The 15,679-nt window shown below is 35.7% G+C and overlaps 1 protein-coding gene and 1 long non-coding RNA gene across 2 annotated transcripts in view; one reads left to right on the forward strand and one right to left on the reverse strand.

The window, feature by feature from the left end:
• The window catches only part of LOC139030216 (uncharacterized), a 216,407-nt gene that overhangs the window by 37,335 nt on the left and 163,393 nt on the right, over positions 1-15,679 (reverse strand). The gene's annotated exons all lie outside the window — the stretch shown is intronic.
• IBSP (integrin binding sialoprotein) lies at positions 1,377-15,201 on the forward strand. The gene is made up of 7 exons (XM_020910729.2): positions 1,377-1,436; positions 3,773-3,840; positions 3,935-3,985; positions 4,081-4,158; positions 8,442-8,507; positions 13,446-13,610; positions 14,186-15,201. Exons 2-7 carry the CDS (start codon positions 3,787-3,789, stop codon positions 14,696-14,698), a joined length of 927 nt encoding a protein of 308 aa, XP_020766388.2. The 5' UTR covers positions 1,377-1,436; positions 3,773-3,786; the 3' UTR covers positions 14,699-15,201.

Consider the following 15,679-nt stretch of genomic DNA (forward strand, 5'->3'; position numbering starts at 1 on the left):
AGAATACTGGAGTGGGTTGCCATTTCCTCCTCCAGGGGATCTTCCTGACCCAGGGATTGAACCTGTGTCTCCTACAATGGAGGTGGATTCTAAAACTTTTAAAGACAAAGACAGGATCTGTCTTGTTTTTGGCTCTCCATCCTGGAACATTTGCTTTCCATTGTCCTGGGTCAGTGGACAGTTCCGTAATTTAAAGTTTGGTAAATTGAACTAAAATGGGGTTGAGTTGAATTTTTAGAGCTTATCCAATTGTCTTGACTATGAGTCTATATCTTTTATTTTTTCTAATTTATTTTTTTGTTGGTGTTGAGTCTATATCTTTTAAACAACTTTCCTGAAACAAAAGACAATTTATCCAAAGCATCTAACAGGGTGACTGGCACATACGTTTAAAACTAGTATTTATTAATTTTTGGTTTCTCAGGTAGACTTCACAGTTAGAGGAAGGTTTAATGACTGGACAAGCAGAATATGCAAGCTATTAAGCTAAGTTTCTCTTTGCAAATTAAAAAATTCAGTACTTTCGTTTATCAATCAGTTTCTTGTGTGTCTGGTTTCCATGAATCATCTCTATAACAACAGCTCACCCTTGCCAGCTCTAATCACTGTTTTCTATACCCATGGGAAAAAAATTAAATGTGAAAATGAACAGAAAAGAGGTATACTGAAGCCCAAGAAAATACACTGAGGTGACATTTCCTGTACAACAGAAAAAGACCATACAAGTAGATAGTCTAAAGAGGTTTATTTTACAATGCAAAAACTGCAACCTGCTTCTCAGTAGCAGGATTCTCAAAAACTTAGTATAAATTTTATACTCAGCAATATATCTCAGGAAATATATTTTATAAATTCTGACATTTAATTATACCAAATTTATTAGTCACTAAATCATATTTGAATAACAAAAAATTGATTTTAAAGTATTAATTGCTTATCAGCTCCTGTCTTTTATTATTTAGTTTATCTTTTTTTACTAAACTAATAATGTAGGACTATTTCTGATTACAGTAAATTTTCCTTCCTTTCAACACAGTGAAAATTTTTATAATTATGAAAATTTTAAACAGTTAAATCTCTTGCTATTTATTTTAATTCAAATCCAGTATATTTTTATATATATTCAGAACTCAAACTATTCATCTTCATCTTAACCTTCAATTAAATTCCACAATGCAAACCTCTTGGCACTAGAACCACAGTTCATGTTTATTCAACTGAGCTTGTGTCTTGAAAAAGTGTGGAAGTTTGGGAGTTTTCTGGTGAGAATCCACATTCTGACATCACTTTGGCCATGACAGTGATTGGCTGTGGGAAGGCAAAAAAGAGTTTATAGCCCACAAGAGCAAGTGAATGAGTGAGTGAGAGAGCAGAGAGAGTACTCAATCTGTGTCACTCACTCCTGAGCCTGCCTTCTCACTCCAGGACTGCAAAAGGTAAGGTTTAATGTAACAACTTCATTATCTTATAAATCAGACACTCTGCATTTCACATCTCTGGGCTTGGTTTTGAACATTCTATTTAAATATAGATATTAACACATTGTAGAGAATTGCTATGTAATATAACACTTGTTTATCATTAAACTAGTACCTCAGGTTTTAGATTCTTTTGAAAAGGCTGTTTATTAACCTATGCATGTAAGTAAGCTCTTATTATTATGTACATTAACTAGAAAATTATGCTTTCTACTTTCTATCTCTGTACCTCAAGATAACTGTTTTTGCTCATTCTAACACATCAAGGTAACCTAACTGGAATACTATTTTGCATTTATAGAAGTGTCTCAATGTATGTTGATTTCTCCATCAGTTATGCCTAATCTGTACTTCAGTTATAAACAATATTTTCCAAAATATATATTTGGTTTCAAAGTGTTAATATCTTATAGCTCTAAAATCAGAATGGAAAAATGCATAGTACTAGGGAAATAAATGATGCTGTTAGTTTATCATACTCTTCCCAATAAAAACTTGCAATTAGATTCTCAAAACAATCCTTTAAAAATTTTTGAATTGTTGTCTGGGTTAGTAGTGGGCACTATAGAGGTCTTCTGCTCTTGATGAATCACAAAGTAAATAAAATGAGATTTAGGTACACAGCCGATTGCTGCCTAGGTGAATCACTTGGTTCTTTTTATATTATTCCTGTTATATTTTCATCTAGTTGTTTTTAAGGTTTGTTATGAGAAATTTTATACTCCAAAATCTTTCTACAGTTCTACATATTTACATTTTTAGCTCTTCAAGATACTGCAATTATTCCAACTCTTTTCATAAAGTTACAGAGCAGTAATCTTCCTGTTTGTTGGTGGGCTCCATCATGAATGGCCAAATTCAAAGTATTATTCAGAGAACCTCAATAGCAATGAAAGCTTCTTAAACAGACAAGTCCCCTTCAGAGGAAAGCCTCTTTATTCCCATGTGGCCTCAAGAACTAAAGTAGACAGGTCTGTGAGCAAGCTAACAAGCAGCAAAATCAAAGACCCACTCCACCACAAAGACAGGTGACAGAGGACCCAAGACAGATTTTCCAGGCCTCTAACCTTCCTCTGTGTAATGTTTATTTTAGCTTCAGATACTCAATAAGGATGTGATAAATCATGACCAGTGATGATAAAATGCAGAATCTACTTTCAGATATAGTATATGACATGGATTTCATACATTTTAAATATTACATCTCCCAGTGTATTTATGGGGAAATTCTGATCACCATTACATACTGCTTTTAAACATTGCCAAAGCTGTCACTCTGGAGGAGAACTCTCTCAGTTAAGTGTGTTGGTGGCTTTCAGCTAAGTTTGTTCAACTTTTATTAAATTAGGATTTTATCAAACAGAATGAAATTAGGATAGGATTTCATGATTGCTCTCCTTTGCCTGTGAGAAATCTATATGGAACTGAGATCTTTGCAAGGCTGCAAACCCCATGACTGTTCACAAACTACTCCTATTCTGAGAGTTGCATCTTCTATTCCTCCACAGAACTGACATGACTATCACCCTGACCCTGGAAAGGCCCACGTCCATTCCATAACAATCTCCCACACCAGTGATTATAAGCTTAAATGGAACTGGAGAACAATGTAATTTGAGGAGATTTGCCTCTGATATCCCAAGATGAACTCTGATAACTTTTCTCATATATTTATCCTTAAACATGGATGTTGGGGTGCTACATGTTGTGAGAATAATATTTCACATATCATGGGTTTTTCACACACATAAAAATTCAAGTATTCTAAGATATCCATGGAAAATTGGCTCTTAGTCTTCATAGTACAAATAAACTTTTAGTTTAAAAGCTATATAGATGCTAAAAAGAGCCTGTAGGACAACTGGCATAAAAGTAATCATTCAAATGTATTCAATTTTTTCCTTAGTTTTTAATTATAAACAAAACAAACAGGTCACATAACTGCACCAGCTGGTGTTCCATGCCAATGGTATCATGAGGTCTCCTCACCCCAATGTGAAACACACTAAGCATTCAAACTCTGGCAGTAATAAAATGGATTCTCATTTACAAGTCAGATCAGATAGGTTAAAACCAAATATGGAACTCATGATTATTCAAATAGATGGATAAAGTGTATCTTCTACCACTTACATAGAAGGAACAATTTTAAAACAAAAGCAGAAATTTGGTCCTAGTTAGTCAAAACTTTAATTGGACAAAAAATGAAAACAAATTAAATACATCTCCTAGTATGTGAAGAAAAGCTACATTCTTAGTTTTACTGATTAACTTTACCACTTCATTAATTCCAGAAGCAATCACCAAAATGAAGACAGTTTTAATTTTGCTCAGCATTTTGGGAATGGCCTGTGCTCTTTCAGTAAGTTCTTTACTAAAAACCTATAGTTATTTCCATTTTTTGTCTTTTGATATTAAAAAGAGAATATATAGTAATTGATTGCTCTTTTAAACAGATGAAAAATTTGCATCGAAGAGCCAAATTAGAGGATTCTGAAGAAAATGGGGTAATTCATTTTAGCATGATTCCTTGGTTCGACTACACTTACTCTAGATTTATTGTACATGAAACATGAATATATCATTTATTGTGTTCATGCAGGTATTTAAGTACAGGCCCCGATACTATCTTTATAAGCATGCCTACTTTTATCCTGCTCTAAAACGATTTGCAGTTCAAGTAAGTATAAAAATTAATTTTTTTCACTCTTTATAATTGAAAGGGGATTGAATTTAACTACAAAACACCTAAATTCAACTCTCACTGAAATTCAGCCAGAAAGACCACTTGCTAAAGCAGTCTGTTTTTAATATAATAAAGCTTATTCCCAAGTTTTCTTATAAAGCAGAGCTATACATGCACATAGAATACATTCATTTGGGCCCAGTCTAGAATGATATAATGAAAGCAAACACCACAGAAGATTGAGTTCAGGTGTTTTGACTAATTCACTGACAAAGTGGACAATTTTATCAGTTGTTGACATTTAAGTGATGCAGCCACTAACTGCCATATTCTAGTAGATTCAATACTGTCATATAGCTGTTTTATATCCAATAACGTAGAGTCCTTTAATTTAGGGGGAAATGAATTCATAAACAACAAAGACCATTACAAAATTCCTGATAATCTATGGTTTGCTGAAGATTTTCTTAACCTTTGACCTGTGTAATTCACTAGAATAAGAATGGCTCAAGAATGCAAAGGAAAGAGAGAAATTTATGAAGCAAACTAAAAAACTTGTGAGAAAAACAAAACATCCTTAAAATTTGTAAACAAACAGAAAATAACTAACCACTAAAAATAAGAGTTTCTGTTTATACTGGGTTACTACCTGTGAAGAGGGTTCTGAAAACTAGAGGGTGTGGTGCTGATTTTAAATAGACAACAAACCAGCACTGTGCTATTTTTATTACTATACAGTTGGTTCAGGGCACCAATTATGCACCATCTGACCTAGGACTTCTGAGACACTAAAAGCAGTCAGGACGCTGAAAACTATGCCTCAGCACAGTGGCTTGGCATAACATCCTGCCATATGTTGAGCTAACCCATTTCTAACTCATACAATGATAGGAAAAGATCATTTTAAAGTATTTCTAGCACCATAATAATTATGGGGAATGTGTGTAGCCGCAGAAATATGAGCACAGTTGATACAAGCATTGTGGGTTTTCAGAATTGCCTTCCATTCTTTTGTTTGCCCATAAAAAACAGTGCTCATTTGAAATTTTGTTGTCCTTTTTAAACAAAATAGAAATGATAATACATTCAAATTTTGGACTACTTCCTCAACTTTTCTAAAATATCATATACTTAGAGATATTCCTATCGAGAAAATTTTACAGATATATACATGTGGTCCAATTCAAATGTCAACACTGAAAAGATATTAGGAAAGGTTATATTTTTCCTTATTGATAGACCCAAACTTCACAGATTTTTAAGCAGATCTTTAATATTCAAAATTGCTACAGACTATATGCAGGTAGGTCTATCTCAAGCAATGTAGAATTTGTAAATAAGAGAGTTGTTTTAAAATAGAATTCGTAACACAACATTGTAAATCAACAATATGCCAACAAAAAGTTTTTTAAAAAGAAAAACTAAATTAAATAAATAAAATAGAATCCAATAAAATATATCTCACAATCTAACAGTCTGAGCTAGTATTGATGATCTACTGTTCCACTTTACAAAGTTTGATTTCTAAGATGTTTCTCCTTGCATGTCTATTTATATGCTTCCATAGCTCTTAACTATTCATTTTCTTAAGTCTATTAAGTATTTCGTATGCAGATTATCACCCCCAAAATCATTAAGCTTCATTGGCTTTGAAATTCATGTTATATTCAGATGGAATCTTTGTTTTTATATAATCATTTCCAGAATACCAATATGCATGAAATATATTGATTGCCAGGCTGTCAGCCTATTGCAGTTTATCTGCTTGGCTATAGAAATGGAAGTATAAATAAGGTTAATACCCTAAGCATTTTTATTTGAGGAAACTTTTTTTATGATTAAAATATTTGATTAGTGTGTGAACTCTTAGACAGCAAGGACTTTATCTTATATTTCTTTTATCAGACTCATCTCAATTATCACAGTACTTGACGTGGAAAAACTGCCCATATTTCCAACTTCCTCTCTTGCTATGATTCTGATTATCAGTACAACACCTGGAATGGGTCTTCTGGAATTGAAAAAATCCAGTAAGGATAGAGGTTGGAAGGTGTATATGAAAGACTTCCAGAAGGATCTGTAGGACTTAGTAACAACTTGGTAATAAGGCCTAACTGAAAGAAAGGAGAATAAAAAAATGCTGAGGCTTCAAGGCATTTCAAGCAGTTTTAAAATTGTCTTTACATAGGTACTAATTGTGGCTGAAGTAGAATGAAAGCTAGGGGTGAGGAAGCTTGTAAAATGATTAAAACACTCCCACTGAGTATGATTTCAACACCTTTAGACCATGAAATTTTTGTACCTTGTTTTATGTCCCTGGATAAGTTCCAGAGTTTCCTGGTTTATAGTCTATGGGAACTTGAATAGAATTTTTATCCTGCTGTTGTATGAAAATCAAATAAATCTTAATTACATTAAAAAACCATTCCTGCTGAGACAAAATACACTACACAAATAAGCTGTCCTCTCTCTGTTTAATTTAACTAACAAACAGAAATGGTTTCAATAGAACCTTATGCTTTTTTCACCTCTGGGCCAGGGAAGACACAGCCATTAAGGTCATGGCAGTGGAAGAGTCAGTCTAATAGTTCTCTTTTCCACCCACGATTATTCTTGGCTCAAGGGGATAAGTATTCCTTTCCGGGGGGTGTATGGCGTGGCCACCTGAAGAATGAGCCCAACAGGCAGAGACCTGAGCAGTACTGGGACATAAATATTCCCTCAACTGATCTCTCACCCTAAGGCTCTTCTATAGCTATGTTTTCTAAGACCCACAGTACTTCACAAGTCACCAGAAGCAAAGATAAATTTGCAGGGCAGAAAATGATAGAATCTTATGTTGGGTTTTTACTTATACCAAGGATAAATAGTGGTTGCGGGAAAAGAAGGAAAATTCAATTGGGATTAACATTTCCTTTTAAAAAGTAGCAAAGTTGGGACTTCTCTGGCCCAGTGGCTAAGACTCTGGACTCCCAACATAGGAGGCCTGGGTTCAATCCCTGGTCAGGGAACTAGGCCCTGCATGCCACAACTAAGAACTGTAAATATACATAAATATTTATTTATGTATAAATACATACATACATATTTTTAAAAACATAGCAAAGCTCATTAACTTTTATTTTTATATAGACTCCTTGGTTTAATTTATTCTCATTCAATATTGAGCTTTTTAGAGAAATGGTACTCATAAATTTCCTAAATAGGTAAATTATTTTATCTTCTTATATAACTTATATCTCTTCTATGAATTTTTCTCTCATAAAGTTTTATAGACATACACACACTTCAATTTAGGAATGGCTTTAATTAGATTGGGCTTCCCTGGTGACTCAGATGGTAAAACGTCTGCCTGCAGTGTGGGAGACCCAGGTTCAATCCCTGGGTTGGGAAGATCTCCTGGAGAAGGAAATAGCAACCCACTCCAGTACTCTTGCCTGAAAAATTCCATAGACTGACGAGCCTGGTAGGCTACAGTCCATGGGGTCACAAAGAGTCGGACACGACAGAGCGACTTCACTTTAATTAGATTAAAAGGTACTAAAATTATACGCAAATTTAATTTCAAGTCAAAGTCTAATTTAAATTCACCAGGAGAGCTCATCATTTAAGTAATCATCCAGGTGGTGCTACTTATAAAGAACCTGCCTGCAGTGCTGAAGAAAAGGAGACACAGATTAGATCCCTGGGTTGGGAAGATCCCCTGGAGGAGGGCTTGGCTACCCGCTCCAGTATTCTTGCCTGGAGAATCCCATGGACAGAGGAACCCAGCGGGCTACAGTCCATAGGGTCGCACAGAGTCGGACATGACTGAAGCAACTTAGAACACAACAACTTATATTTTGTAATAATTCTAATGATCATTTATTCATATTTTATAAAGAAAATGAAACAATGGTATCTATGTTTTAGCTTAAGATTTGCCTTGAACTGGTTGGAGAATTCAGCCACTGTGAGCTTCAGATTCCTTCTCTGTAAAATGAAAAAGTTGGACCAGATAATCCTCATTCTCTCAGAGCTAAGTCATTCTGCCATTCTTTGCTCTAGTTTTTACACACAAAATGTTTTAACATATTGTCAATGCTTTTGAAGTTAAAAATGGAGTATTTCAAAGCATATCTTGGTCACTGTAAAATACACCTTTTTCTCTAACCTCATTTTGTATATGTCTAGTCTCTTCATATCTTTCTCACAGCAGTTGAGAGCTGTTCTAAGTAAATAAATACATATGTACATATATTCATATGTGTATGAATTCATGTATACATATTTTTTAGAGCAGTAGTGACTCATCTGAAGAAAATGGAAATGGTGATAGCTCAGAAGAGGAGGAGGAAGAAGAGGTAAGGAATTTCTGCAGTCTTTTTTTTTTTTATAACAAACCAGGCAGCACAAAATAAATAAATAGGAAACTAGTTTCCTGTAGCTTAGACTCAGCAAATAGCCACTGCCAGCTTACCAATTGCCCCCAGTCTTCTATTTTGAAGAAGGGGGGTATTATTTAAATTAGAATTAACTAAAACGATCTGTTTAAAACACTATTACAGTTTGGGTACACTTATTACAGGTACACTTATGTACCTGCAAGTGGTACATAAATACAAAAGTATCTCCATTTTAAGTGGAAGAAATGTTGATTCTGAAAAAAAGGAAGAAAGCATTATTTACATTTATAGATGGACAGAGTGTGATGGTGAAAAATAAATACATAATAGTCCTAAACTTAGTGCAATACTTGTTTTATGTATCGCACTGTTTATAAGGACTGAACTTTAAAAATTCAGTTTGATGAGTGGGTAGTATAAGAAAGTTAGTCTTAGATTCTCTACAGTGTTATTGTGTCATCTGCCTTTCTTTCTTTTTTAATGTTCATTTATTTATGGTTGTGCTGGATCTTTGTTGCTGTGTGCAGGCCTTCTCTAGCTGTGAGTGGGGTTACTCTAGTTGCAGTGCTCGGGTTTCTCATTGTGGTGGCTTCTTTTGTTGCGGCGAGCTCAGTAGTTGTGGCCCATGGGCTTAGTTGCCCTGTGGCATGTGGAATCCTCCCAGACCAGAGATCGAACCCATGTCCCCTGAATTGGCAGGCAGATTCTTAACCACTGGACCACCAGGGAAGTGCCTCATCTGCCCTTCTTGACTCACAAAGTAGGGTTGTTCTTTTTAATTGGATTTCATATGTCTTTTTGTCTAATAATAAAATTCATGTCCTTGCAGAAATGCAAATACTCAAGATGTAGAAATATCTTCCTATACAGTACTACAAATTAGTATAGTTCATGGCTAAAATTCTACATAACCTGGAAATTGTACTAACGTGTTTACAGCTAATATCCTTGCCCATGCAAATTACTATTTAGGTACATTTTCCTGGATAGTCAATTATAGCTATCCACTGGTTTGGGAACCTTCTAAATTCAGGTATTCTTAGGTGCTATTTATAAAGGGACAATGACAGTCCAAAATGGATCATGGATAAATGTCTGCTATCCTGAAAACAAAGTGGTATGAGAACGTTAAAAGTGACAAATAATTAGTTTAATTTTTTAAACCATAAAATAACATTTTCAGTACCATAATTTAACCCAACAGCTTTTAAAGGAAGACCTTACAAGAATGTCAAGCCAGTACCAGGAAAAATGCCACCTATTAAATCCCACAAAATTTTGCCCGGAGTTCCACATACTAATCTTACACAAGAACTAAGCCAGGGTAATCCATTTAACTACAGCTGTTTGCTGTACAGTGACTGTAAAATTGCCTTACCAGCTAGATTTCCCAATTGGATTGCATACCTTTTGGCAATGGATCTTCATTTGTTGTAATGGTGGTTGGGGATGGAAGAAGATTGAGTCCTTCAGGACTCTGATGAAATCTCACCTACTCAATATTTTCCCAACAGTCTGTGAACATTGCTAGTCCTCTCAGAACTTATGTGCAAACTCCCAAGACCCAGGACCTTGAGACCACAGGTTACAACCCCTGCTTTGAGGATGAACAGTGCTGTAATCTCTTCTGCATCTCTTCACGCTGCCCAGCTCAGATTCTTATATGTATTTAGTGCCCAGTCAATATTTGCTGGTTCGGTTTTAGAACTTCAGAGGAATAAATGCTCCAAAGACCATTCATTCAAAGTGATAATGGAACACTGCATGAATAAAATTTGTAGTCTTCCATCCTGAAGAGAATTTAGAACTTCTTTTTTCCCCATCTCTTCTCTAAAATTTCACAGGCAATTTAGGTTAAATACAGAGTCCCCAGGAATTGTATTCCCAGGATCAGGTGCTTAGGCATATTTTGTACTTCATGATCATACATTTTTTTCCCCTCTCCTAAATTATCTCACATTTTAAAGTTTTATTGACACATTGGCTTCCATTGTGGTTCAGCTGGTAAAGAATAGGCCTGCAATGTGGGAGACTTGGGTTCTATCCCCGGGTTGAGAAGATCCCCTGGAGAAGGGAAAGGCTACCCACTCCAGTATTCTGGCCCGGAGAATTCCATGGACTTATACAGTCCATGGGGTCGCAAAGAGTCAGACACGACTGAGCGACTTTCATTTTCAATATACATAACACAATATTGTAAGTCTGTAGATGATTGAAATTTCAGAAATCGAACACTTTGTCTTACCCAGAACCTATAGAAAAAGCAGCATGTGTTTTGTGCTCTATTCCATTCATTAATCAACCCCACCAAGGGCAAATGCTATGATGACTCCTATCAGAAAGATTGTTTTTGGCTCTTTCTGTGTTTCATTCACATACACACATGTATATATGGAATCATGCAGCATATACACTTTTACATGTAGCTTCTTTCACTCTCAGCTTCAGAGACTGACCCATATGGTTCTATAGTTGTAAATCATTTGTTTTCAATATCAGTATTTCATCATGTCTGTGTGTCACAATGTGCTAATGTGTTGATGGGCAGTTAAGGAGTTTTCAGATTTGGGCTGTGACCAAAGAGTGCTGCTGTAAATGTTCTAGTACTCCTTCTGGTAAATATATGCATTCATTTCTGGAGGCCACTTTACCTAGACATGAAATGTCTATGTTGAAAGGTCTGCATATATTCATCCTGAGGAGATGCCACCAACAGCTTCCCACAGCCAAGATACTAATGTAAACTCCCACTATCCCTATAGGAGCATTCCATCAGCTCTACATTCTCATCAACACATTTCTTTGAGCCATTTTAGTCATTCTAGTGGGTTAATAATACACTCAAGTACAAATGACTGTTAATTTTTCTATTCAAAAAGATATTTGAGGTCTAGGGCTTTCCTGGTGTCCCTGATGGTAAAGAATTCATCTGCAATGCAGGAGACCTGGGTTTGATCCCTGGGTCAGGAAGATCCCCTGGAAAAGGGAATGGCTATCTACTCCAATATTCTTGCCTGGAGAATTCCATGGACAGAGGAGCCTGGCAGACTATAGTCCATGGGGTTGCAAAGAGCTGAACATGACAGAGCGACTAACACACATACATCCATCAAAAGTTTGACCTACTTTCCTTTTTAAGTCACTGCAGCAGGACCACCTTAAATAAAGTACCAGAAAAAGAAAGGGTGTTGTAGGAGAAAATAGAGAATCCTATGAATTGGGAGCCTGGGTCTGTGGTCACGACCCTGCTGCTAATGAAACACCATGTCTTTGACCTCATGCTAGTCATTTGTCCCACTGGACCTCAGTTTTTTCACTTGTGAAACAAGTGTGAAGGACCCAATCTGTATATTTTCCTACCCAAAAGAGCTTTCCTCTTTCTCCCCTAAAAGGTTCAGTCTGTTGGACTAAAGTATATAAACATGAAAAAGTAAATAAACAGTATGACGTTTGTGGAATATTTGACAAAGTTAGCTTGGTGACTGTTTTGAGGTGGACTCTAGTAGTCCCAAGCATTCATTGAAACAGTAAAATTTACAAATCTGATGAAACAGACATAGATCATTTTTGTAATAAGAAAAGCTAAATGTGGCTTTTGTTTGTTTGTTTTGAAGTCTTAAAATATAAGATGCCTAGTTAAAGTTATCCTAATATATAATCCCTATAAAAATGCATTGAAATAAATTCACTTTTCTAGTACTCATTTAAACTAAATAAATTCTCTGTGTATGAATTCCTGACTTTCAATACTAGCTATGAATTATTTTGGGAGATTAACTCAGTCAACAGTTTATTGCCTAACAATATGGAGTAAAGACAAAATAGTAAAATATTGAAGATGATAAAAATATTCATAGAGGAGTAGTAATTTTTAGAAAACATCTTCCTATAACATAATACATCAGTAAGAATTTATTGGAGTGTTTAGTTTCTTCATTTCACACAAAAATCATGGAATCTTTTGAATAATGCACATAGCTCAGAACTGGCTTATATGTTAGCAGATGGATTTTGAATTTAATATATCTCTTTTTCTTTAAATACTCTTGAAAGTAAATGAAATACATTCACTTCTTTTTTTTATAGTACATAAGACATGCAATTAACTTGTTTGAAGAGAGGGGGTTCTATAAAAAAAAAATTCCTTAAAATAAAAACATCCTAGGTGTAGTGTGGGCAATTCACATAAATCCTCCTCCTCATCGAAAATCATCATGGTACAATAAAAGGGCTCACTTTTTCTTTTGGTTAGAAAGATATAGTTTCATCACTCACCATAAGATTTTAGTTAATTATTTAATTTATCTGAGCTTACTTTCCTTTTCTAAAGAGTATAAGTAATAATCTTACCTTACAAGGCATCTCTAGGGAATAAGAAAATAAGTCTAAATTTCTCAGCTTATTTGTCAGCAAATACAATAATTAATGTACTATCATGTCACAGTAGTTATTAATAAGACTTCAAGCTGCTGCTGCTGCTAAGTAGCTTCAGTTGTGTCCAACTCTGTGCGACCCCATAGCCAGCAGCCCACCAGGCTCCGCCATCCCTGGGATTCTTCAGGCAAGAACACTGGAGCCTAAGCTATATATGCTATGATACCATATAGTCAGATGTGCTGAAATTATTACATAAATATTTTTTAATTGATTAAATAGAATATAGAAATATCTAAAACACACCAGAGTGAGGTAAATAGGGTAAAAATACTTTGAATTCCAAGAAGTGAGAACTGCAGCTGGCATAAGAGGAAGCCGAGTTGTCAACACTGGGAGACAAGATGGCTGAGGGAAACCATCGACCATTGTTATTTTCCCAGTAATGGTTCATGACTCCAACAAATCTTCAGTTATCTTTCAGTTAAAATAATTTTTTCTTGCTCTGGACATTTTCAACAGGAGACTTCAAATGAAGAAGGAAACAATGGAGGGAATGAAGATTCTGACGAAAATGAAGATGAAGAATCAGAGAATGCCACCCTTTCCACTACCACACTTGGCTATGGAGAGATTACACCTGGAACTGGAGACATAGGTCTAGCTGCCATCCGGCTTCCCAAGAAGGTAACAATTCCTCCAAAATGTTCAATCTGCTTTCCTTTCTTTACTGAAGTCCGAGGTTATCCTGACACTATACATACAGTATTTTATATTATCTTCATTAACTTGATGAAAAAGTAAGAGCAGGTACAATATTCCTGTTTACAAATAAATAAGGAGAGATCTTTTCCTAGGCAAGATCTCTTCCCATGTTCTTACACTGACTTTTCAACATTATCACAGAAGACAAAGGCCAAGCATCTTAGCAATGGATAAAAAGTGCTGAGAGATACCACTGCATTTCTGGGAAGAGGTTTCCAAGGCAGAGAAAGCAGGTAGCAAAGCTATAGAAAGCATCTCCCACAGAAAAGACTTATTTATCAAGTGGCTTTTTTTCCATTAGCATCCAATGACAAAGGTACTAATTCTGAATTTAAAACCTCCACCAGGTTCTTTTGTAAGTTAAACTGGTTTCTATTCAAAATTGCATGTAGTACAATAATGTCAGTACAGAAAGCTTGTGTTGGATGAAACAATGGCCTTAAGTTTTATGTTTTTTTCACGCCTAGATTTGAATTCTTTCAAACTCTTCCTTATAGGCTGGGGCTACAGGAAAGAAGGCTACAAAAGAGGATGAGAGTGATGAAGAAGAAGAGGAAGAAGAAGAGGAAGAAAATGAGGCAGAAGTGGATGACAATGAGCAAGGCATAAATGGCACCAGCAGCAACAGTACCGAGGTAGACAATGGCCATGGCAGCAGTGGTGGGGATAATGGAGAGGAAGAAGGCGAAGAGGAGAGTGTCACTGAAGCATATACAGAAGGAACCGCAGTGGCTGGAGAGACCACTATTTCTCCAAATGGTGGGTTTAAGTCTACAACCCCACCCCAGGAGGTCTACGGGACCACCCCACCACTGTTTGGGAAAGCCACCACCCCTGGGGAGTATGAACAAACAGGCACCAATGAGTATGACAATGGGTACGAAATCTATGAAAGTGAGAATGGAGATCCTCGTGGGGACAGTTATCGAGCCTATGAGGATGAGTATAGCTACTACAAAGGGCGTGGCTATGACAGCTATGATGGTCAAGATTACTACAGCCACCAGTGAAGGCCCAGACTGGGATGAGTTCACCCATTCTGGGATTTTGTGTGGCTACCCTTTTCAAAGTTCAACTCAGGAAGGTGCAATATAACAAATGTGCATTTTATAATATGGAATGGTGCTACTGTTCCAAAGTGGTTTTCTGTAATTGCTTCTGCAAGTAATGGGCTTCTTATTGCTTTTCCCTAGTATATTATTGAAAGGTCATAAATCAGGGCTATTCATCAAGTAGTAAACCAATGCATGAGATAGTGTGTGACTGAGTATTTTGAGGTTGTAGTCCTATAAATAGTAATTTTAATGTGTTTCCACTAACTGCTAAAACATATTCTGTGCAAGAGCTGCTTCTTAGAAGAGATTAGATTCACTAACATTAGTGACACTGTATACAATAAATGTGCAGTTCTTTAATCACACTACCTGTCACTGTATATTAGGTTTAATTATCACTGTCATGTATTTTATGTGACCTGTATGTATATTGTATCTACGAATTTTATCACAAATAAAAATGCAATCCTTCAGATGTGTTATAATTATGAAGAAAAAATTCAGGATGGGAAAAGGTGAGACCAGAGGGAGAACAGTTCAGCTAAAGGACAAAAGTTTATTTCTACTATGGTTTAAAACTCAGGAATACTATAGACATTTTCTCATGGATAAATTAACTTGACTAAGATTTTGACATGCTTGTGGGCAGGCTCAGTCATGTAGATCATGATAAATAGCTTTTATTAGACTTGCCAGATTTTATGAATAAAAATGTAGGATACCTAGTTAAATTTGAATTTCAGATAAATAATGAGTAACTCATTAGTATAAGTATGTGCCATGCAATATTTGGCCTTTGTGAACTATTTGGGACATATTTGTACTAAATGAATGATTCATTATTTGAAATTTAAGTTTAATTGAATGTCCTGTGTTACATCTGGCAACCCCATACCTATTTGATTTGGTTTTAGATAGGGTAGGGGTGGGATGAGG

Source organism: Odocoileus virginianus, chromosome 21 (assembly GCF_023699985.2).
Source record: "Odocoileus virginianus isolate 20LAN1187 ecotype Illinois chromosome 21, Ovbor_1.2, whole genome shotgun sequence".
In the NCBI taxonomy this organism is placed as follows: Eukaryota; Metazoa; Chordata; class Mammalia; order Artiodactyla; family Cervidae; genus Odocoileus; species Odocoileus virginianus.